Source organism: Eleutherodactylus coqui, chromosome 8 (genome assembly GCF_035609145.1).
Source record: "Eleutherodactylus coqui strain aEleCoq1 chromosome 8, aEleCoq1.hap1, whole genome shotgun sequence".
NCBI lineage: Eukaryota > Metazoa > Chordata > Amphibia > Anura > Eleutherodactylidae > Eleutherodactylus > Eleutherodactylus coqui.
The window spans coordinates 86,847,718-86,872,545 of NC_089844.1; the positions used below are offsets into that span (position 1 = coordinate 86,847,718).

At 46.2% G+C, this 24,828-nt stretch overlaps 1 protein-coding gene across 2 annotated transcripts in view; it reads left to right on the top strand.

The window, feature by feature from the left end:
- Positions 1–24,828, top strand: part of LY75 (lymphocyte antigen 75) — a 100,047-nt gene that overhangs the window by 66,037 nt on the left and 9,182 nt on the right. For both annotated transcript variants that reach the window (XM_066575958.1, XM_066575959.1), the window contains 13 exons: positions 613–686; positions 4,760–4,902; positions 5,071–5,176; positions 5,738–5,898; positions 5,988–6,117; positions 8,296–8,522; positions 8,620–8,782; positions 9,202–9,357; positions 9,949–10,071; positions 11,850–12,044; positions 16,197–16,420; positions 16,719–16,890; positions 17,837–17,995. In XM_066575958.1, coding sequence (XP_066432055.1) covers positions 613–686; positions 4,760–4,902; positions 5,071–5,176; positions 5,738–5,898; positions 5,988–6,117; positions 8,296–8,522; positions 8,620–8,782; positions 9,202–9,357; positions 9,949–10,071; positions 11,850–12,044; positions 16,197–16,420; positions 16,719–16,890; positions 17,837–17,995 — 2,033 coding nt within the window. The remainder of the gene's footprint in view (positions 1–612; positions 687–4,759; positions 4,903–5,070; positions 5,177–5,737; positions 5,899–5,987; positions 6,118–8,295; positions 8,523–8,619; positions 8,783–9,201; positions 9,358–9,948; positions 10,072–11,849; positions 12,045–16,196; positions 16,421–16,718; positions 16,891–17,836; positions 17,996–24,828) is intronic.

Below are 24,828 nucleotides of genomic sequence, written 5' to 3' on the forward strand. Positions count from 1 at the left end.
GTGCGGTCCATTGCCGATTCCAGCCTCCTGATTGGCTAGCATCGGCACGTGACGGGGCGGAGCTACACGGAGCCGGCATCCTGCACGAGAGGCTCCATTGAAGAAAGCAGAAGACCCGGACTGCGCAAGCGCGGCTAATTTGGCCATCGGAGGCCGAAAATTAGTCGGCACCATGGAGACGAGGACGCCAGCAACGGAGCAGGTAAGTATAAAACTTTTGATAACTTCTGTATGGCTCATAATTAATGCACAATGTACATTACAAAGTGCATTAATATGGCCATACAGAAGTGTATAGACCCACTTGCTGCCGCGGGACAACCCCTTTAATGAAGTACTAAAGGCCTGATTTAGCCCATTAGTACCTATGCAAAATGACCACTCAAAACTGTCAGTGTGTGTAAATGCACCTTTGGAGCATCCTGTCAGCTCTCCCCCCTGCCGTGTCGCCAGCAGGTGTTGGGGCTTAGTGGCAGCCGCTCTATTTGCGTGTGTGGAGGAATGGACACTTGTTTTATGAAAAATGTACACTTTTATAGCTTACATATGGTGTTATAAATAAGGTTTTTAAACATTTTTTCTCATGTTTGTATTATCTTTCTCATATCTTAGGTTTATGCTGTTTCGGATGATGGTCATAAAGCCCACAAAGTGCCACACTCTTCCTCCTCTAAGCTCTCTTTCAGGTAATTCAGACAAGGTGTTTTATGTGGCATCTACCAAGTTACAATTTTCACAAAACAAGTCTAAATGATGTGTGTGTGATTTTTTTTTCACATACTTGGAATAGGAAACACTGTTGTACTGTTGTATTTTATTTTAGTTCAAAGCATAAGAAATCTATTTCCGCAGACATATTTTTCTAAACCTTTCAGTGGCCTTTTACTACCAGTGGAGGCCAATTTGTAAAAGACTCCTATTCAGATCAGTAGTGCCGCGGCTTGTCAGTCGCAACAGCGTCATGGCATAGTGGCCTCGACGCAGGCCGAGACCCGTGCCTTATTATGTAGGACAAGGATTAATGCACCATGTGCAGAGACTGCTAGTTTCTGTCTCTCTTTGCTGCATGGATGCATGCTGATTAGTCATTCCTGGGAGAAGGTTGGGGTTGTGGTTCTCTAGGTGCTCCGCCAATCCTCAGGTGTAGAGAGCTTTATATTCTTACCCCTTTCTTTTGCTCACCGCTGCTTATTCAGTTCATAGAGGAGTTGTTGGAGAGTGGTGTTCCTCTGTGCTAGGTGTCTTGCTACTATTTCCAGATAAGTGCTACTGTTTCCTTTCAGTTGTATTTCTGTTTTCATTTGCATTACTTGCTGTATCGGTTCAGCTCTCCAGGGGCTCCTATAGGGACAATCAGGGCCCAGGAAGAAGACAGTGGGGCCGCCCTTATTGAGGCGATGAAATTCGCTTTTAGACAGGGACTTGTCACCTCCCTGCTAAGTTAGGGCCAGGCTTCCTCCGCCCTGGAGTGGTGCTACTGATCTGCATAGTGTGGTGTTTTCCTATTTCCAGTAGTGTGTATGTTATCCTGCGCCATGCTGAGCGTAATGCTCTTGTGCCGCATGGGCTTTACACACCGGCTTACAGATTTCTGGTGCGGCGCACACTGTTCTACAGTGCATAGTGTTACAACTGCAGTAGTGTGAACGTCACCCTGCGTCCGTGTTGAGCGTGGTGCTCGTGTGCCACACGGACGTGACAAGTAGGAGTTGTATACAGAATGGGACACTAGTAGGCCACAGGCATATCCTTCTTAAAAGTAATCTGTCAGCTTGAACACACTGTCCAAACTGCAGGCATGATGTTATAGAGCGGGAGAAGCTGAGCAGACTGATATATAGTTTTATGGGGAAAGATTCAGTATAACTTGTGTTTTTTTTATTTCAACTTTTGCTGATTCTAAGCTGAACAGTCTGATGGGCGGTCCTGACAGTGATTGACAACAATCTTAGTATGACTGTACATGCAGAAATTGCTGTCAATCATCGATAGGCCCGCCCATTGGACCATTCAGCTTAAAATGTGCAGTTTGGATAGCATGTTCCAGCTGACAGATTTCCTTTAACCTCTTGAGTGGCGGGTTTCTTACCCCCCTGTCGTGCCCATCAGGGCAGGTTTTTTAAATGGGCCAATCATTTAATTTCAACTAATTTTGCAGTCGCGTTCCAAGAGCCATAACTTTTTCATTTTTCCATTGACACGGCCATATGAGGGCTTGTTTTTTGCTGGAGAAGTTGTACTTTTTGATGGCATCATTTGTGGGTATATATAATGTATTGCATAACGTTTGTGAAAAAATTTGTAGGGAGATTAGGGAAAAAAAAGTAATACAAGTTTAAATCACCCTCCTTTTGCCATATCTATAATAAAAAAATCTAAATCATAAAAGAAAAATACATATTTGGTATCGCCGCGTCCGTAAATGTCTGATCTATCAGAATAGTGCATTATTTACCCCCATGGTGAACGTAGTCCGAGGGAGAAAAAAAAAGAACGCCAGAAATGCACTTTTTCAGTCACCCTGTCTCCCAGAAAAAATGCAATAAAAAGCAATCAAAAAGTCGTATGTATTCCAAAATGGTACCAACGTTAACTACAGGATGTCCCGCAAAAAATGAGCCCTTGCTCAAGTACGTCGATAGAAAAATAAAAAAGTTATTGCACGCAGAAGATGCAGCAGAAAATAATTTTTAAAAATTTCATGTCTTTGAAAAAAAATACAAGTGCTATAGTAAAAAAAGTATACACATTTGGTATCATAGTCATCGTACTGACCCATAGAATAAAGTTATCAGGTCATTTTTGTTGCAGTTTGTGTGCTGTAGAAACAAAATGCACTGAAGAATGGTGGAATGTCATTTTTCTTTCATTTTACTCCACTTAGATTTTTGTAAAAGTTTTTCAGTACATTATATGGTACTTTAAATGGCACCATTGAAAAATATAACTCATTCCGTAAAAAACAAGTCCTCATGCAGCGACGTCGATGGAAAAATAAAGGATTTATGATTTTTTAAACGGGGGGAGGAAAAAAAGAAATGGGGAAAGAAGAACAAAGGGGACCGTGTCATTAAGGGTTTAAATAATGTACTAACTTCCTTCTCTGGGTCATTACGACGCAGGGATACCACATGTGTAATTTTATTTAACATTTTTCACAAAGTAAAGGGAGACAAGTGTTTTTAATTTTATTTTTTTATTTTTTTAAATACATTTTTACTTTTTTTTTAAACTTTTTTTTATTTTTATCCCTTTAGGGGACTTCCACAAAGACCCATCAGGACTCCCTGATCACATTCTGGGGGTGTCCCATGGTGACAGCCCTTTACATGCTGCAGTCACATAGACTGCAGCATGTAAAGGGTTAACACAGCAGAGATCGGAGGTTTTCTCTGGTCTCTGCTGTAAGAGCTGGTACCTAGCTGTCCTCTGTCAGCCAAGCACTAGCTCTCCCTACAACAGAGACCATCGGCTTGCTTCTGACAAGCCGATGGTCTCTATAGCAACCTGTAAACAAAGCAGGAGATTGCCGGCATATCGGCAATATCTTCCTGCTTCTCAATGTCCTGCTTTGTTCTCTGTGGGACAGTGCAGGCAGAGCACACTGTCACAGCTTGTGGCATTGTGCTCTGCAGCTCCCATAGTGATACATAGCCCGGAAATCTTCCGGGCTATATCGCTATGAGCAGTGGAGCTCGTCCCAGAAAATTTCCGGGCGTGCCACTTAAGGGGTTAAGGGGTTTGTTCCTTGTGTACAATCCACACTTGTAAAAGAGTCCTTTCACAATAGGCTGGGCTCAGAGTGCTTCTCAGCTGGGACCTCTAGTTTTTTGCAGTACCACCACAGGAGAAATTAGTCATTACACAGTAACGATTCAAATCAATGCGTTATCTGTGTAATGTAGGACAGGACAGGTCCTCTCCACTTAGGCCAAGGGATGAAGATCCTGAGCAGGAAACCTCATTCTATTAACTTAAAATAGCCTAATACTGTAGGTTGTATACAAATGATCTAACCAGGCAGTCTCCTAAAAGTATGTTAGGAAAGCACACCCCAGGCTACTCCTTCCTTTTTATTACCTCCCTTCCTTTCTTCCTATTCCCCTCCTTCCTTTCTGCTTTTCTTCCTATTCCCTTCCTTTTCATTCTACTTTTTTTTTTAATTTTCATTCTTCCTTTCTTTTAACCAGACAATCTCTTTAAGTATGTTTGAAAAGTATTCTACAGCCTACTCCATCCTTTCTGTCCTTTTCATCATCTCCTTTTTTCTGTCCTTTCCATCTTCCCCTTCCTTTCCATCCTTTTGCCTTCCTTCCTTTCTTCTAACCAGACGAGCTTCTTTCGGTCCCCTTTCTTTCTATTCTTTCTTTCCTTCTTGCAACCAGACAATCTCTTTAAAGGGGATGTCCAGGGTAAGAAAAACATGCTGCCTTCTTCCAAAAACAGTGCCATTCTTGTCTGTGGGTTTAGTCTGGTATTGCATTTCAGCTCTCATTCACTTTAATGGAGATGAGCTACAATACCACACACAACACTATGGACAAGGGTGGTGCTCTGTTCGAAAGAAAGCAGAAATATTTTTCTAACCCTGGACAACCCCTTTAAGTATGTTAGCAAAGCAATCCACAAGCTACTTTTCTTCCTTCCTACCTTCTTTTCCACTTTCGTTGCTTCCTATTGCCTTCTTTAATTTCTATTCCCTTCCTTCCCTTCTTCCTGTGATGTCATCTTTAACCTATTTAATCTTTGGATCCCACAGAAAGAATTGCACCAATCAGCTGCACCGAGAAGCTCCCATTCATATGTAGAAGTCAAAACTTATCTCTCCTGGAGTTAGTGCCGACCAAAGTAATCAATTCTTCTGGAAGCTGCCCAAAGAAATGGGAATTATTTGGAAACAAGGTACTTTCAAGAATGAAGAAGAGCCCTTAATACTTGTGATGCTGGCATGGATGGCAGGCGTAGGTCTTAATCTAGCACCTGCTATATATCTGTGGTAGATAACATCATTATGGCAGTATGACTATATTAACCATAACTGATTGATTGTTTCTTTTTTTCTTTTTTTAGTGCTTTGTAAAAATTCCCGAGGAAAACATAACCTACTCTGATGCTTCTAATCGTTGTCATGAACATGGGGGCACTCTTCCTTCAATATCAAACCAACGTGAGCAAGGTAAGGAGTGAGTATAATGAAAAATACAATGAAACAAGCTGATGATTAATACTGTCCTTTTTGACTATTCTGGAATTAAGGGCTCATTAGTGCAATAATCAGTCAGCTTTACCAAGCACAACAGTAACTATTTAGAGAAAAACAGCTTAGAATTGATGTTAAAGGGATTGACCACTTTAGAAAATTATTCTTTTTTGCTAGATCATTCCTCTAGTTATAAGTTATAATCTGTTGGATAACCTGTCACCGAGCGTCACTTCACTGCAGCATCACCACAGAAAAAATTAAGCAACCCTTAACCCCTTCTCACCCATTGAATTCAGTAGGCGCTGCACCTGCAATACCAACCCAGGCCACTGGGCTATGGTTAGCACTTTCTGCTTCGACCACTGACCATAGTGACAGTAGCATGGGGAATCGGCCAATCAGATCCCAGCACTAGGTCCCCGCTAATCATCTATTAATAAAGTCCCGGAAAACCCCTTTAAAGAAATGGCGCAGACATACGTATGGAGCACTTCTCAGATCTCTAATATTTGTTGCCTGTTTTCTGTATTTTAGATTTTATCACATCCTTGAGTTCGGGCTTACAACAAAAATTCTGGATCGGTCTCAGATATTCCTTGAACGCTTACAAAAACAGATGGGATGATGGCTCCGATGTCACCTATACAAACTTCCATCCGATATTACAAGGAAGATATAAGCAGTTTGCTGTTGATGTGAGGGCTGTGTTCTAAAGGCTAAATGTTAGCAGGATTGTTTTATTTTTATCATTCCAAAACTTTTTCATATTTTTTGTTTTATGCAGTTAAGCAACCCGGAGAAAAATCAGCCGTGCGTGTTTTTGTTGAATAACCCCAAATCAACATTTGTTGGAACATGGGACTTCACCGCTTGTTCAGATCAGCAATATGTGTCAATCTGCCAAAAACCTGCAGGTATATTTGTAAACTTCAGGCTCTTCTCAGATGGTGTTTTTCTTTTCAGCGCTTCCTCCATCCTGGGCGTACGTCTTGTATGCAAATAAAACCACAAAGGGACAAAACCATAGGGGTGAATATGTGAGATTGAGACCCCTGTGGTCCTCTTCTTATAGAGTTTCTGTCCTGGTCAGTCTTTTAAACTGGATAGAAAAGTACTATCTCAGTATGGAAGGGCATTTTAAAGGGAAAGGGTTGAAGTTAGAAAAAAAAAGTTGATGTTCAAATAATGGGGATAATTACATATCATTTGCGCAGTATTGGATGTTGTTTGATTTTAAATAGTTCTATTATTTTTTTATACTAACCTTTTCTATCTACCCGTCTTCTATTTCAATGGGTTGATGTGGCGTCCGGCGCACATGCGCAGTGCAGAATAGGCCGCACTGTTGCTAGGCGATTACGCAAATCCTGCAACCTTCTCGCAATGATGATTGCGGAAGGGCCACGGTACGGATGGCTTCCATTGACTGCAATGGAAGCCGTCCTTGTGAAGGCCGCACACAAACGCAGCATGCTATGATCTCTCCTCCACGAACGGAAAATCACAATCGATTTCCGTTCGTGGACATGGAATCGTGTTTTGCCATTGCATGCTATGGGCAGTACTTGCTGCGGAATCTGGAGGCGGACGCCCGCTCTGGATTCTGCAATTCAAATCCGCCAGTGTGCAGCCGACCTAAAATTTAGGTTTTTTACATTCTGCTTAACACGTGTACAGTTCTGGTATAATTCTGATGTGGATTTAAAGAGAGTCTTTCATCACTTCTGAGCATGTCAAACCACCTACAGCTACAGATCACTGAGATAAAGCTGTTTTCAGGTCTCAAAAAATCTGGGTATGATGTCCTTAGGCACTGTAAGCGGATGGAATCTGAAACTAGTTCTACCTCAGTATCTGAAGCTGTAGGCAGTTTGACATGCTCGGAAGTGCTGACAGGTTCCCTTTAATAGCTGTTGGCTTAATTTCCACTTAAAGATTGATTTTGTGTTGTGTCTACTATTGGTTACTAGAGATGAGCGAGCATACTTGCTAAGGCAAACTACTCGAGCGAGTAGTGCCTTATGCGAGTACCTGCCCGCTCGTCTCAAAGATTCGGATGACGGCGGGGGAGAGCGGGGAGGAACAGAGGGGAGATATCTCTCTCCCTCTCTTCCCCTGGCTTTCCCCTGCTCACTCCCGCAACTCACCGCTCTCCCCCGCCGGCACCCGAATCTTTAGAGACGAGCGGGCAGGTACTTGCATAAGGCACTACTCGCTCGAGTAGTTTGCCTTAGCGAGTACGCTCGCTTATCTCTATTGGTTACCCATAGAGGGAATGTGTCATCAGAATGCTCTTTTTATCCTTCATCTACATAGCGGAATAACAGCTCAACTTTTGCATTGGATTGGCGTGGTGTCTGCATCTCATTATTTTTTAATGGAGACCCGCGCCATATTCTGTACAGCGCAGATTATTCAGCCTGCAATAAAAAATTAATTGATAGGTCTGCCGCACCCACACTTGCCCCATTGAATCTGACTAAATCCGTATGCGAATCCACAGCAATTCAAAGTGCAAATTCACTGCAAAAGACTGAAGGTCACCTGCAGATTCCACTGTGGATTTTTCAATGGAAAAATCTGCCATGTCAACAAGGCCTTAAATTTGTGTATTTATTTCATTCCCTGTCATAGCTGGACCAGTGGGGTCAATTGCACTAACCAAAGACACCCCAAATGTACTATTAAAGACTGTAGCACTGTTCCCTTCCCCCACTTGCTTGTAAACAGGCTTCCTTTTGTTTTTAAGATGCCATCATGACTGCAGAAAATGTTGTGGGATCTGGCTTTGCAGAGCAGACACTCGCATTGAGATGAATGGAATTCAGCCTGTAATACCAAATCAGGCCACTGCACTGTGTATGGAGCAGTCTGTTTTCTGCAACAAAGCAGCCCCTTGCACTAAGGCATCAGCCCAGCGGGATAGTTGATCACTGGGGGATCCCGCGTGGCAGAACCCCACTGATCTGCTATTGACGTTCTATCCTGAGGACAGGTCATCAATAGTTAGAATTAGGGCAACCCCTTCAACAAATAAGTATAAGAGGGTGTTTTTATGTAATTGTGTTTACAAATGTATTCTGTTCTTTCAGATATGAGTCACCCAAATGCACAGGCTCCGGTTCCGGAAGAAGCTGAGTACAAAGAGCTAAAATATAAGTTTATTCAAAAAAATATGACGTGGTATGAAGCACTGTCCGAATGTAACAGCAAAAATATGGATCTGGTCAGTATAACGGACCAGTACCAGCTCTCCTTTATCACAATCACTGTTATTCAAGTGGGTCAGCCCATGTGGATAGGACTCTCTAGCCAAGATGTAAGTTGTTGGGATTTTCCTTTTCACATTTTTTATTTTGCATGTCCTGTTTATGTTCCTAACTAAAGTATGTCACTAATGCCTTACAATATACCAGGATGGAATCCACTACAGATGGCATGACAAGAGCCTGGTTACTCTGAATCGATGGTCAAACGAAAGTAAAAATGAGGCTTGCACGTTCGTTGCCCTGGATGGGACATGGAAGACAGAGAGCTGTGATGTACAGCTACCAGGAGCGATTTGTTATAGTCCACCGGGTATGTTTTTGCCTTGATTTGTGTGATGGGTGACATCTATCAGGTTACAGTGCATTAACTCAATAAGGATCAAGTTTGGTCCTGGACTTTAATCCCACACCATTGTAAAAATATGGCGCAGGCTTCAAGCTCCTATAGACATAGATGTTAAAAAAAATGTTTAAAAAATTACAAAATAAGATACAAATATATGGAGAATATCCGATGTCATTAGGGCCAAAGGAGGCCCACTATTAACATATATAAATAAATATTACTTTTCATTCCTGCTCAAGTGTCCAGTTACTTTTAGTAGAGTAGCATATTTAAGAAAGCCACACAATTGACCTGTGGCATGTACAGTTACACCGCATGACTATGTGATATTGCCTTGGTTTTTGCACCCCCATTATTAATTCTTTTTCTTTAATACTTTACAGAGAAACCTAAAAATATGACATCAACTGAGCACATAGATTGTCCTCATGAGATCCGGAACGCTGTGTGGGTTCCATACAGAAATAGCTGTTATACTGTTATTTTAAGAAATAATAGATGGCTGCCGCCTGGATTAAAATCTGCCTGTCGCTCTCTTCGTATGTAATTTTTATTTTTTCCCTTTTACTTATTTTATTTGTCTTTTTAGTCTTGTAATGCCTGCACAGAGCAGACATAAATGTAGAACTGGTTTGTTTCAGGGGTTAACGAGGGACCAATAACATTTGAAAGCTGCTTAGCCTTCTGTAAGAAAAAAAAAAGAGAGACAATACTCCCCATACCCAATTTACCCGTTTCCCTGCCGCTCCAGTCCTACCAGTGCCCAGTCTCCGCTGCTCTGCACTTCCAGCTGCAGCTGGCCAGCAATGGTGCGACCCACACCAGGGACGTCTGACTGCTGCAGCTAATCACCACATCACTCCGCCCAGTGATTAGTTGTCACGTGTCCCATGGTCAGGATGTCATCACTACTGCAGCTGGAAGTGAAGACCAGTGGGAGAGCGGGCACCAACGGAATAGAAGGGCAGGTAATGGCGTGAAATTGCTACTTTATTTTTTTTTACTGTAGGCTAAACAGCTATGATTTTCATTTTTGTCCCTGGATAACTCCGTTACTGCAGAGCCTTTTTTTTAGCAAGTTGTTGTGTTAGCTGTTGCAAATTGAGCTTACAAAGTGCACTGTCTTGCAGATCCAGATGCCTATTTCCTGAGCATCAGAGATGAGGATGAAAATGCATTTGTAGTTAATCTATTCCAGCCATACACTAACCTGGCCACCTGGGTTTGGTTGGCACTTCATTATGAAAGCAACAGTAAGTCTTCATCATTTTGTATTCATACATTGCGCTTATTATTGGGATCTGAAATTCAGTTTGATCATGCCAAAATCACTCGGTCGGCAGGAATCCTCAGAATGACTTGTGATGGGTTAATAGAGCCAGCTGTCTTCATTGTCCACAAAAGATGGAACAAGTCCTATCTTTTCCGGTCGGGCGTAAAAGCAGCCCCGACGTAATGAGCACCATATGCGCTATCTTTTCTGGACAGACGATTTTACACGCCGGAAAATCGTCCATCTGAACGGATACATTGGAATCCAGTTCTTCAGATGGTCGCAACTTTCGGCCGCCGTTTTCTCGTGACAAAATAGCCGTGATAAAACGCTAGTGTGGATCGAGGCTGAGGGTGATTTTACACAGGGTGACTATTATCCGAATAATTGTTCAGTCGAATCGAATGCAAACAATCGTCATTGATGGTAGACATGGCTAAATATGGCTACTAATAGGGTGATGAGTGAGAATTCACTCACTGGTTGCTAACTGTTTAGTTTCAGCTCACCTAATAAATAGTCGCGTAGTGTAAAGTCACAGTCATTCATAATTGATTGACTTGTAAAGGAATTAGCATGGAGTTTGCTCCTATGAATGATATTTTAGCTAACAGGCGATCCGTGTAAAAGCAAATAAATGACTGATGTTCATACGCTTCAGCAGGTTTTCTGAGTGACCATCTGAACTATAGTTGCACGTTGTAAAGGTACCTTAAGGACAGCAAACTACAGGTTAATCCTCATACCTGCTGAAGATAAAATTAGGTCTTCCTCTCTTAGGGCTCATTCACACGGGCGTAGCGTTTTTCGGTCAGCCATGTCACGGCCACAGCGCAACTAAAAATTGCGTGAACGGGCGCACAAATGTGCCGTTTGTGTGCCTGTTCAGACGGCCTGGGTCCAGCGCATATACACTGAGCCCAGATTGCTGTCGCCCCCTTGCCAGCTCTCGGCAAGGGATGGGCCGGGAGCTAGTGTGCTAAGCTCCCGCCCCCTCTCCGCCCCTTGTCGGCTGCGACCAATGGAAGGGCGCGGGAGCTTAGCAATTAGCTCACATCCCATCCCGCCCCTTGGTTGGCTATCTTGGCTGGCCGGACGCTATCTTGGCTGGCCGGGCGCTATCTTGGCTGGCCGGGCGCTTTTAGGCCGCAGGAATACACCCATCTGAACTGATGCATTGTAAACCAATGCATCAGATGGGCAGCGTATATCGGCCGGGCCTGAAAACGCAGCCGATATAGGCTCGTGTGAATGAAGCCTTAGTGTGAGAGTCTTTGCAAAGCTCTAACTCTCATAGATATATTAAGGAACAAGACAGCAAATAGTTTGAACTGAAAAACACAGGCCGCCTGCAGACGGCCGGGTCGGATCCGGCTGTGAGAATTCTCGCAGCCAGACCCGACCCGAGCGCCTGCAGAGTGCACCCTGGACTCACCCGCTCTCTCAGCTCTGGCTCTTTCATGTGCCGGCTGCTGAGCAGCCGGTGCATGCGTAGAGCGGAGCCGGCGGCCGGTGAGTGACGTTTCTGGCAAGCCCCGCACAGAATTAGAGCATGCCGCGGTTTGTTTGCTGCGCGTGATTTCGCGCAGACAAACCGCGGCCGTCTGCATAGGATTGCGTATTGTAATGCAATCCTATGCAGGCGTCCAGGGGCGGAAATTCTGCGGGGAATCCCACCGTGGAATTTCCGCCCATCTGCAGGCGCCCAAAATGTTATATTTTAGTAACTTTTAACACAAAATGTTGTTCCTTTCCCAGACAATGCATTTCACTGGCAGGATGAGACCTTTGTACGATACTCCAACTGGAAAGAGGGGCGACCAGATGTGAAAAATAACAGCTTCTATGCAGCTATGAGACTTGATGGCTTTTGGGATATGTTTTCCAATCCAAAGGATTTAGAACTGTTATTCTTAAAAGAACACTCTATTGTGGCCTGCAAAATCGAAAAAGGTAGCTCTTCCAATATTTGTACATGTATGTAGACTGAGCTTAGTAATGCTAGAAACAATAAACTAAAAGGGTCCCATCTCGGCAGCCCGAATGGAGCCTAGGAAAAGAGCCAAACGCTTAGCTGTTTCCATAGCTCTCATTCACTTTAATAAGGGCCACGGTAACACCGCTGTACTAAACCCTCGGCTCTTTTCAACAGGTGGTCGGGAAAAGAGTAGCTGGGTTTTGCCATCTCGGCCATGGAAACCCTTCAAAGAGGAAGGTTAAGTCATTTTCGAAAAGATCTGAAATAAGAGGTGCCACTGATAACGAACATCATGTCACATATAATGTGATCTTACACAACAGATGTGCACTATCATTTTTTTTTCAATCTTTTCATTAGTTGTCTGATTATGGATTCATGGTTAGACAACCCTACAATGTATAGGCCCTAGGCTGAGTCTAGTGGCCATACCGCTGTCAGAGTAATGATCTCATTTAATCTATGATTAGCCAATTCTAATAGGCCTCGTGTGGTGCAAAGTGATAAGGTAACAGAACGCAGTCCTAAAGTCTCGCTCACGACCTGAAGGTTGTGGGTTCAATCTCCACATCATTCAGGTAGCTGGCTTAAGGTTGACTCGGTCTTCCATCCTTCTGAGGTCAGTAAAATGAGTACCCAGCTTTCTGGGTAAACAAATTACCTGAAAGCGCTGCGGAATAAGTTGGCGCTATACAAATAACAAGTTCATTCCCTTCCCCTTCCCCTTCCCCATTTCAATAGAACCTTAGATCAGAGTTGTCCCCAAAGGTTTGTACTATGAGCCGCATTCAACTTTCATTGATGTTCGACACATTCAACTTAAAAATGGATAAGAGAAATTTATAGGCCCAGGCCTATAAATTTAGAGGACTTTGGCCATAACAACACTCCTAATATGAGTGAGGCCTCAGTCAGACGGGCGATTTGCGCATGCGTCCGGCGATTTTATAGAACCATTGCTTTGCAATGGTATCGGACACATGAGCGCTTTTTATGCGCTCGTCCGATAAATTATAGAACAGAAATTGCAGATCGCACCTATCTGCGATTCCTGTTCTCTTCTCTATATGCGCTCAATGGGGCCGGCGGCAGCAGCGCCGACCCCATTGAGAACATATAGTAGACAAGTCATTCTCCTCTGCCACAGCTGTAACAGCTGTGGCAGAGAAGAATGATGTTTGCCCATTGAATTCAATGGAACCGGCAATACAGCCGGCTCCATTGAAAGCAATGGGCTGCCGGCGATCGCATGATGAATTTTCAGGACGGGCTTAAAAATATAAGCCCTTCCCGGAAATTCATCCAGAAATGTGTAAAAACAAAAAATATATATATACTCACCTTGTCCCAGCAGATGGACCGGCAGTTCTCCTGAACTGCTCTGAGTAGTATTCAGCAGCCGGGGATTTAAAATCCCCGCCTGCTGAATGAGCTGCCTCTGATTGGTCACAGCCTCACCAATCAGAGGCAGCTCTCACTCACACCCATTCATGAATTCATGAATGGGTGAGTGAGTGCTGCCTCTGATTGGCTCAGCGCAGGGACCAATCAGGGGCAGCTCTCAGCTGTCATTCAGCTGAAGTCATTCAGATTTTAAATCCCCGATGCTGAATACTACTCAGAGCAGTTCAGGAGAACTGCCGGCCGGCCGCGGCTGAACTCCGTCTGCCGGGACCAGGTGAGTATATTTTTTTTTTGTTTTTACACATTTCTGGATGAATTTCTGGGAAGGGCTTATATTTTTAAGCCCTTCACGAAAATTCATCGTGCGATCGCCGGCAGCCCATTGCTTTCAATGGAGCCGGCTGTATTGCCGGCTCCATTGAATTCAATGGGCAAACATCGTTCTTCTCTGCCACAGCTGTTACAGCTGTGGCAGAGAAGAATGATTTGTCTAGTATATGCTCTCAATGGGGTCGGCGCTGCTGCCGCCGGCCCCATTGAGCGCATATAGAGAAGAGAACAGGAATCGCAGATCGCAGATAGGTGCAATCTGCGATTTCTGTTCTATAATTTATCGGACAAGCGCATAAAAAGCGCTCATGTGTCCGATACCATTGCAAAGCAATGGTTTTATAAAATCGCCGGACGCATGCGCCGTCTGACTGAGGCCTCAAATTGTAAACCACCACAAGAAATCCAAGCCTGATGGATTTCTTATGATGGTTGGGTCACAGTTGCAGCAACTTGCTGGTTGCAATAAGACCGCTTGCACTTACATTAGGATTTGATGTATTAGGGCCATGGTATAATTTCTGGCCGTGTGATATATTCCCTAGCTCTATGAAACAAATTATTTGCAAACATTTGCTGCTACAAATTTCAGTGTGACATTTGGCACTAGTATTACGCCATCTGAATTGGCGCTGTTTGGTGCTTAGGATATGTCTGCAATAATGTTAATTGGCAGTACATATGGTCAGAAAGCAAGACTCCATTGGCGAGCCACATAGCAAGGGGTTATGAGCTACATGTGGCTCTCACACCACTAATTGGGGACCACTGCCCTAGAGGATACATGCCGATTGTAATTGTAAGACTGTAGAAATACAACTACTCCTTAACAGTTGGTTTAACTGTTAAGGAGTAGTTATTTTTATAATAAACCACAGTGGCCCAGTAGTAAGAGTGAGCCCATAGTGGCCCCAGTAGTAAGAGTGAGCCCATAATGGCCTCAGCAGTAATAGTGTTCTCCACAGTGGCCTCAGTAGTAATATTATCTTCTTCAGCAGCCCCAGTAGTAATATTAACCCCTCTCAGTAGCCCCTAGTAGTAATATTAACTCCTTCTTCAACCCCTAGTAGTAATATACCCCTCTCGGTAGTCGTAGTAGTAATAGTAACTCCTTCAGCAGACCCAGTAGTAATATTAACCCCTTTAGTTGCACCAGTAGTAATATTAACCCCTTCAGCAGCCCCGGTAGTAATATTCCCTCACCACCCCATATACTTACCTCCTCCTTGCAGTCAGCGCCGCTCCTCCTGTTCTCAGCGCTGATCCTGGCTGCACACACTGACGTCAGAGTATGCATCGGGATCAGTGCTGCTGCGTGGTTACCGGGTGTAGAGCTGCGGCACCCCAGCTGGTAATCACTAAGAAATCACCTGGCAGCGGCCGGCGCTTGTGTGAATGCCGACCATGCTTGTGGGCCACATGAAACAAGGTGGCGCTCCAGATTCAGCCTGCGGGCCTTGTGTTTGACAAGTGTTCTCTAGAGGATATGCATGCTCACCTTTTACTGTGACTTTTGTAGGTATGGAATGATGTAAGGTCATTGTTTTCGGTATGCTTTGGTGTAATATATTTGAGTAGGGGGTACTTGGCCTAGAAACACTGGGAAACGTCAATCTAAAAGCATATTGCAAAGCTATGGAAGGTAACCACCTCCACAAATGGCTTCATGAGGACTTCGCTACTGAGCTGCAGACTGCAGGAAATAGAAGGGGTAATTCACACAGCAGTATTTTCAGTCCACGTGTTGTCTCTGTGTGTAACTGACTGCACATGGACATAATATGAACCCATAAAAGTCAATGGGGCTATTCATACGTGCGATTATTATTTTTTTTTACTTGAACCAAGGTTTTGTATAAAGAAAAAAAACTGCAGCTGGCCTTTTCAGGTCCATTTCACGGGCCAGAATTACCCATTCAAGTCTGTGGGTGCTCAAACTAAACGGAGTACACGCTGAGGACATCCATGTGCACTCCATTTTTCACTGATCATTGCTAAGCAGTTTATAAAAAAAAAAAACATGTTGGGCCCCCCTCAGTTTTTTATTTTGCGCTTGAGATTGTACCAGATGACACATGGATCACAGACGGACGTAAAAAATACACATTCGGATGTCGCACAGACATGCACACGCATTAAAATATTTCTGTTTTCCAAGCACTGAAATTGGTCATGCGTGGCCCAAGTACGGCCTGAAGGATCTTGGGCACTAAGTGATGACCCACTTGCTCAGTCCTCCTCTTGAGTGACCACCAGGGATGGCTATATACTCCTCTGGGCCTTTAGTGTCTTTTTTTGGTACTATTTTGTCTAAAACCAATAAAGATATATTGTGTACAGTTTATCGTGACCTCAGCTCCTAGTAACATGCGATGTGTCTTTCACCCCTGAAGGTTCTAATACAGATTACCTTTTGCCAATGCCAACCGCCATCCCCTTTTCAAATTACACATACTTCCTTCTAAAAAAGAAGCTTACATGGTTTGAAGCAGTAAAGGAGTGCAAGAGAATGGATGGGAACCTGGCCAGCGTACACGACGAGGACCAGCAATTGTTTCTGGAGCAATTTGTCCGGCATGATGGGTATCCACTGTGGATTGGACTGTGGAATAATGATGTAAGTACTCAAATCTTACCATGAAAAACCTTTCTGAATCAAAGCCAGCATGGTGATCAGCGAGTCAATGTGGGTCCTCGCTAAAGAGGTTTTTTAAAAATCGGAACTGATGGGCATTGTGTGCTACTTACGGTTTGCTTATACAGCGGCCATGCTGAGTATACGACGGGACATATTGCTGATGTATACTCTCAACAGAAGGCTCTGATGAAATGTGAACAGTTTGACGCTCATTCTTGTTCTCAAAAGTGTGTTAAAAGTGTTTGGAATTCTTACTATAAATATGTTTGGCCACTAGGGGTCCAGTGTGGAGTGGTCGGATACTACTGAAGTCAACTATGCAACTAAATACTTTGAAAAGAAACTCGCTCTTGGAAATTGCATATATCTGGATACTAAAGGAGTCTGGACAATGAAGAACTGCAGTGAACGCCTAGATGGTGCAATATGTTATAAATCTGCATCTGCAGGTACTGCAAGTCACTTTTATTTATATAGCGCTTGCACATTACATAGAACTTTACGTCACTCGGAATCAAGTTCTGTCCCCATGGGGGCTCACAGTTGTATATTCTTGGAGGAAATTGAAACACCTAGAGGAAACCCACACAAACACAGGGAGAATATAGACTGCATGCAGATGTTGTCCATGGTGGGATATGCACTCAGGATACTCCTGGTATTTATGAGAATCAGCAGTCACCTCTGATCCTCATGTTTTACTGCTGATTTGGAATTTTTTTTTTAATTCCAGAAGCCAAAATGACAATAAAACAATGTCTGCCCCCTATCGGTCATGTTAGCATGTGAAAATATAATCTGGTGCCCTCTAGTGGTCATTATTGTAGTGATTATAGAAAATGTGCACAGTTTAATATACAGAATTGAATTTGTCTCCAAAGGATTGTATTGTTTGTGTAAATGAGTTAAGGCCCATTTAGACACGATTATCTTTTGAGAGATAATCGTTGCGTTTAAATGCGCTGCCAACGCGCACTGTTCGTGCACTATTCGTTCATCGGTGATTTCTAGCAAGCTAAAAATCACCGATGAATCTTATCAGCACCGCATGCTGATTTTCTCAGTGGTCAGTGCTGATAGCATTCTTTCAGCTGGTATCCCGCTGGCAGTTCTTAGCGGAACACCAGCTGAAAGCGCCGAGAATAATGAAGCTGTTTGCATATACAAAACAGCTGCTTTTTTCTCAGAGCTATCGGGGCGGTATCCCGCTCTGCCTACATTAACTCTTAAGTAGCTAATTAGCTACTTAGAGTTATGCAAAGATGATCGCTCAAAACTGTCACTCAAACTGTCGTTTGAGCGATTGTCTTTCAGTGTAAATGGTCCTTTACAGTAATACTTTTCTTTTTGTGATTTTGTCTGTTTTTTATGTACTGTAAATCCTTTGTTTTTCAGTGCAATCAGAACTTGTTGGCGAAGACGAGCTCTGTCCCAAAACACCGGGCACAGGACGCTGGGTCCGTTACAAGGATTCCTGCTATGGTTTTGATCTGAAAATTTACAACTACTCTGTGTATAGCAATGCGGAGGCCAGCAAGATGTGTCAGACTGCAGGTACGTCATCAATCTCATGTGTGTAAGATAGGGCATCTATTGTTAGCTGAGCTGCTATATAGATAATAAATAGAGATGAGCGAGCACCAAAATGCTCGGGTGCTCGTTACTCGGAACAAACTTTTTGCGATGCTTGAGGGTTCGTTTCGAGTAACGAACCCCATTGAAGTCAATGGGCGACCCGAGCATTTCTGTATTTCGCCGATGCTCGCTAAGGTTTTCATGTGTGAAAATCTGGGCAATTCAAGAAAGTGATGGGAACGACACAGCAACGGATAGGGCAGGCGAGGGGCTACGTGTTGGGCTGCATCTCAAGTTCACAGGTCCCACTATTAAGCCACAATAGCGGCAAGAGTGGGCCCCCCCCCCCCTCCCAACAACTTTTACTTCTGAAAAGCCCTCATTAGCATGGCATACCTTAGCTAAGCACCACACTACCTCCAACAAAGCACAATCACTGCCTGCATGACACTCCACTGCCACTTCTCCTGGGTTACATGCTGACCAACCGCCCCCCCTCCCCCCCACAGCGCACACCAAAGTGTCCCTGCGCAGTCTTCAGCTGCCCTCATGCCACACCACCCTCATGTCTATTTAGAAGTGCGTCTGCCATGAGGAGGAACCGCAGGCACACACTGCAGAGGGGTTGGCACGGCTAGGCAGCGACCCTCTTTAAAAGTGGTGGGGCGATAGCCCACAATGCTGTACAGAAGCAATGAGAAATAGAATCCTGTGCCACCGCCATCAGGAGCTGCACACGTGGGCATAGCAATGGGGAACCTATGTGCCACACACTATTCATTCTGTCAAGGTGTCTCTGCATGCCCCAGTCAGACTGGTAATATGTACCTTAACAGTAACCGCGTTGGTGGTAATGTGGTGGTGACTGCGGACCTAGTAGCGCGGTTTTATTTTGTTGGTTTTCGGAATGTGGCCAGGATTAAGTGGGCCGTGGCGGGGGGATGGTGGGGGGGCTCTCTTGTAGTGTCGGTAAAGGTGAAATTCTTGGACTGCCACCAGACGAACCAATGCAAAGGCATTTGCCAAGAATGTTTTCCCTGTTGGAGGAGGAGGGGGATGTTTTTGAGGCACTACGTGTCCTCTCCACGTGTCCGTGGTTATATGCACCTTAACAGTAACCGCGTTGGTGGGAAATGGCCTCGCCGCCATCATGTCTTTGGGAAGCCTCTGTTTCCACACCCCAGAGACATACCATTAGCAGCGGTATAGGCAGAGCCCAGAATTCGTAACATTTCAGCCGTAGCATTAGGACAGGCCCCACTAACATATCACTAGCAGCATTATAGCGGGAGCGCAGTCTTCGTTCCATGTCAGCAATAGTAGCACTCAAGACAGGCCCCAGTAACAATTCCGAAGCAGCAGTATAGCGGGAGCGCAGTCTTCGTTCCATGTCAGCAATAGTAGCACTCAAGACAGGCCCCAGTAACAATTCCGAAGCAGCAGTATAGCGGGAGCGCAGTCTTCGTTCCATGTCAGTAATAGTAGCACTCAAGACAGGCCCCAGTAACAATTCCGAAGCAGCAGTATAGTGGGAGCGCAGTCTTAGTTCCATTTCAGTAGCTGCAGTATAGCCAAGGCCCAAGTTACATTTATGTAGCTAAAGTGTAGGCCAACCCCACACACACTTCTGTACCATGAGTGCAGGCGAAGAACATACAAATTGCTATGATTACAGTGTAGGTGAGGGCCCCAAAAAATTGGTGTACCAACAGTACTAATGTACCTCAGTAAAAATTGGCCATGCCCAACCAAGATGGCAGGTGAAACCCATTAATCGCTTTGGTTAATGTGGCTTAAGTGGTAACTAGGCCTGGAGGCAGCCCAGTTTAACGAAAAATTGGTTCAAGTTAAAGTTTCAACGCTTTTAAGAGCATTGAAACATATAAAAATTGTTTCGAAAAATTAGATGAGTGAGCCTTGTGGCCCTAAGAAAAATTGCCCGTTCAGCGTGATTACGTGAGGTTTCAGGAGGAGGAGCAGGAGGAGGAGGAGGAATATTAGACACAGATTGATGAAGCAGAAATGTCCCCGTTTTGGATGGTGAGAGAGAACGTAGCTTCCATCCGCGGGTGCAGCCTACGTATTGCTTACGTATCGCTGCTGTCCGCTGGTGGAGAAGAGAAGTCTGGGGAAATCCAGGCTTTGTTCATCTTGATGAGTGTTAGCCTGTCGGCACTGTCGGTTGACAGGCGGGTACGCTTATCTGTGATGATTCCCCCAGCCGCACTGAACACCCTCTCCGACAAGACGCTAGCCGCAGGACAAGCAAGCACCTCCAGGGCATACAGCGCTAGTTCAGGCCACGTGTCCAGCTTCGACACCCAGTAGTTGTAGGGGACAGAGGCGTCACCGAGGATGGTCGTGCGATCGGCTACGTACTCCCTCACCATCCTTTTACAGTGCTCCCGCCGACTCAGCCTTGACTGGGGAGCGGTGACACAGTCTTGCTGGGGAGCCATAAAGCTGGCCAGGCCCTTAAAGACTGTTGCACTGCCTGGGATGTACATGCTGCTTGATCTACGCACCTCCCCTGCTACCTGGCCCTCGGAACTGCGCCTTCTGCCACTAGCGCTGTCGGATGGGAATTTTACCATCAGCTTGTCCGCCAGGGTCCTGTGGTATAGCAACACTCTCGAACCCCTTTCCTCTTCGGGAATGAGACTGGGAAGGTTCTCCTTATAGCGTGGGTCGAGCAGTGTGTACACCCAGTAATCCGTAGTGGCCAGAATGCGTTGAATGCGAGGGTCACGAGAAAGGCATCCTAACATGAAGTCAGCCATGTGTGCCAGGGTACCTGTACGCAACACATGGCTGTCCGCACTAGGAAGATCACTTTCAGGATCCTCCTCCTCCTCCTCCTCCTCCTCAGGCCATACACGCTGAAATGATGACAGGCAAGCAGCATGGGTACCGTCAGCAGTGGGCCAAGCTGTCTCTTCCCCCTCCTCCTCATCCTCCTCCTCCTCCTCCTGAACGCGCTGAGATATAGACAGGAGGGTGCTCTGACTATCCAGCGACATACTGTCTTCCCCCGGCTCTGTTTCCGAGCGCAAAGCGGCTGCCTTTATGGTTTGCAGGGAACTTCTCAAGATGCATAGCAGAGGAATGGTGACGCTAATGATTGCAGCATCGCCGCTCACCACCTGGGTAGACTGATCAAAGTTTCGAAGGACCTGGCAGATGTCTGCCAACCAGGCCCACTCTTCTGAAAAGAATTGAGGAGGCTGACTCCCACTGCGCCGCCCATGTTGGAGTTGGTATTCCACTATAGCTCTACGCTGCTCATAGAGCCTAGCCAACATGTGGAGCGTAGAGTTCCACCGTGTGGGCACGTCGCACAGGAGTCGGTGCACTGGCAGATTAAAGCGATGTTGCAGGGTGCGCAGGGTGGCAGCGTCCGTGTGGGACTTGCGGAAATGTGCGCAGAGCCGGCGCACCTTTCCGAGCAGGTCTGACAAGCGTGGGTAGCTTTTCAGAAAGCGCTGAACCACCAAATTAAAGACGTGGGCCAGGCATGGCACGTGCGTGAGGCTGCCGAGCTGCAGAGCCGCCACCAGGTTACGGCCGTTGTCACACACGACCATGCCCGGTTGGAGGCTCAGCGGCGCAAGCCAACGGTCGGTCTGCTCTGTCAGACCCTGCAGCAGTTCGTGGGCCGTGTGCCTCCTATCTCCTAAGCTGAGTAGTTTCAGCACGGCCTGCTGACGCTTGCCCACCGCTGTGCTGCCACGCCGCGCGACACCGACTGCTGGCGACGTCCTGCTGCTGCTGACACATCTAGATTGCGAGACAGAGGTTGAGGAGGAGGAGGGTGCTTTAGTGGAAGAAGCATACACCGCCGCAGATACCACCACCGAGCTGGGGCCCGCAATTCTGGGGGTGGGTAGGACGTGAGCGGTCCCAGGCTCTGACTCTGTCCCAGCCTCCACTAAATTCACCCAATGTGCCGTCAGGGAGATGTAGTGGCCCTGCCCGCCTGTGCTTGTCCACGTGTCCGTAGTTAAGTGGACCTTGCCACTAACCGCATTGGTGAGGGCGCGTACAATGTTGCGAGAGACGTGGTCGTGCAGGGCTGGGACGGCACATCGGGAAAAGTAGTGGCGACTGGGAACTGAGTAGCGCGGGGCCGCCGCCGCCATCATAGCTTTGAAGGACTCCGTTTCCACAACCCTATACGGCAGCATCTCAAGGCTGATAAATTTGGCTATGTGGACGGTTAACGATTGAGCGTGCGGGTGCGTGGCGGCGTACTTGCGCTTGCGCTCCAACACTTGCGCTAGCGACGGCTGGACTGTGCGGTGCGAGACATTGCTGGATGGGGCCGAGGACAGTGGAGGTGAGGGTGTGGGTGCAGGCCATGAGACGGTTGTGCCTGTGTCCTGAGAGGGAGGTTGGATCTCAGTGGCAGGTTGGGGCACAGGGGGAGAGGCAGCGGTGCAAACCGGAGGCGGTGAACGGCCTTCGTCCCACCTTGTGGGGTGCTTGGCCATCATATGTCTGCGCATGCTGGTGGTGGTGAGGCTGTTGGTGGTGGCTCCCCGGCTGATCTTGGCGCGACAAAGGTTGCACACCACTGTTCGTCGGTCGTCAGGCGTCTCTGTGAAAAACTGCCAGACCTTAGAGCACCTCGGCCTCTGCAGGGTGGCATGGCGCAAGGGTGTGCTTTGGGAAACACTTGGTGGATTATTTGGTCTGGCCCTGCCTCTACCCCTGGCCACCGTACTGCCTCTTGCAACCTGCCCTGCTGATGCCCTTGCCTCCTCCTCTGAAGACCTGTCCTGAGTAGGCGTTGCACATCAGGTGGGGTCAGTCACCTCATCGTCCTGCTGCTCTTCCTCCGAATCCTCTGTGCGCTGCTCCCTTGGACTTACTGCCCTTACTACTACCTCACTGCAAGACAACTGTGTCTCATCGTCATCGTCCTCCTCACCCACAGAAACTTCTTGAGACAGTTGGCGGAAGTCCCCAGCCTCTTCCCCGGACCCCGGGAACTTTCGAATGGTTGGGCATCAGTGACGATAAACTCCTCTGGTGGGAGAGGAACCACTGCTGCCCAATCTGAGCAGGGGCCCGAGAACAGTTCCTGGGAGTGTTCCCGCTCCTGAGCATGTGTCATTGTAGTGGAGTGAGGAGGCTGGGAGGAAGGAGGAGCAGCAGACAGAGGATTCGGATTTGCAGCAGTGGACGGCGCAGAACTGTGGCTGGACGATAGGTTGCTCGAAGCACTTTCTGCCATCCAGGACAGGACCTGCTCACACTGCTCATTTTCTAATAAACGTCTCCCACGTGGACCCATTAATTGGGCGATGAATGTGGGGACGCCAGAAACGTGCCTCTCTCCTAATCGCGCAGCAGTCAGCTGCGACACACCTGGATCAGGAGCTCGGCCTGTGCCCACACCCTCACTTGGGCCTACGCGTCCTCGGCCACGTCCACGTCCACGTCCTCTATGCCTACCCCTACCCCTCAGCATGCTGTATTACCAGTGATTTGATTTCCCAGGCAGGAAATAAATTGGCGCAAGCCTGCAGGCCAAATATAATGTTTTCGCTTTTTTGCAAAGGGAAGGACCCACTGCGTATATTCAATGAACAATAACTTTTAGAACTGTAGTGTGGCCCTGAAAAAGTGACACACAACTTTAGTATAGCAGAGTTATTAACTCTAGCAGAGCAGGTATTTGCCAGTCAGGAAAGACAATGGCGCAAGCCTGCAGTAAACCGTAGCTGGTTGCGTCTGATTTTTGTACGTTGTCCACGCAGCACACACGTACACGGAGACCTTAGGACTGACACAGGCAGGCCAAATATAATTTATTTTCCTTTTTTGCAAAGGGAAGGACCCACTGCGTATATTCAATGAACAATAACTTTTAGAACTGTAGTGTGGCCCTGAAAAAGTGACACACAACTTTAGTGTAGCAGAGTTATTAACTCTAGCAGAGCAGGTATTTGCCAGTCAGGAAAGACAATGGCGCAAGCCTGCAGTAAACCGTAGCTGGTTGCGTCTGATTTTTGTACGTTGTCCACGCAGTACACACGTACACGGAGACCTTAGGACTGACACAGGCAGGCCAAATATAATTTCTTTTCCTTTTTTGCAAAGGGAAGGACCCACTGCGTATATTCAATGAACAAGAAGTTTAATATCTGTGGTGTGGCCCTCAAAAAGTGACACACAACTTTAGTGTAGCAGAGTTATTAACTCTAGCAGAGCAGGTATTTGCCAGTCAGGAAAGACAATGGCGCAAGCCTGCAGTAAACCGTAGCTGGTTGCGTCTGATTTTTGTACGTTGTCCACGCAGCACACACGTACACGGAGACCTTAGGACTGACACAGGCAGGCCAAATATAATTTATTTTCCTTTTTTGCAAAGGGAAGGACCCACTGCGTATATTCAATGAACAATAACTGTGTTGTGGCCCTGCCTACACAATTCTGTCCCTGTAGTATCAATGGAGGGTACAATGCTCTGCACAGACGATTTTTAGAAGAAAAAAAATATGCAACACTGCTAACAGCAGCCAGCACAGTACTGCACACGCTTAAATTTGGCCCTAGAAAGGACCGTTGAGGTTCTTGAAGGCTACACTCACTCCTAACACTCTCCCTGCCTATGCACCACTTCTGTCCCTAATGCCGGGTGCAATGCTCTGCACTGCCGATTTTGAGAAAAAAAAAAAAACACTGCTAGCAGCAGCCTGCACACAGGTAGATGTGGCCCTAAGAAGGACCTTTAGGGTTCTTGAAGCCTACACTGACTCCTAACGCTCTCCCTACAGCAGCACCAGCACGATAGTACTTTCCCTCAG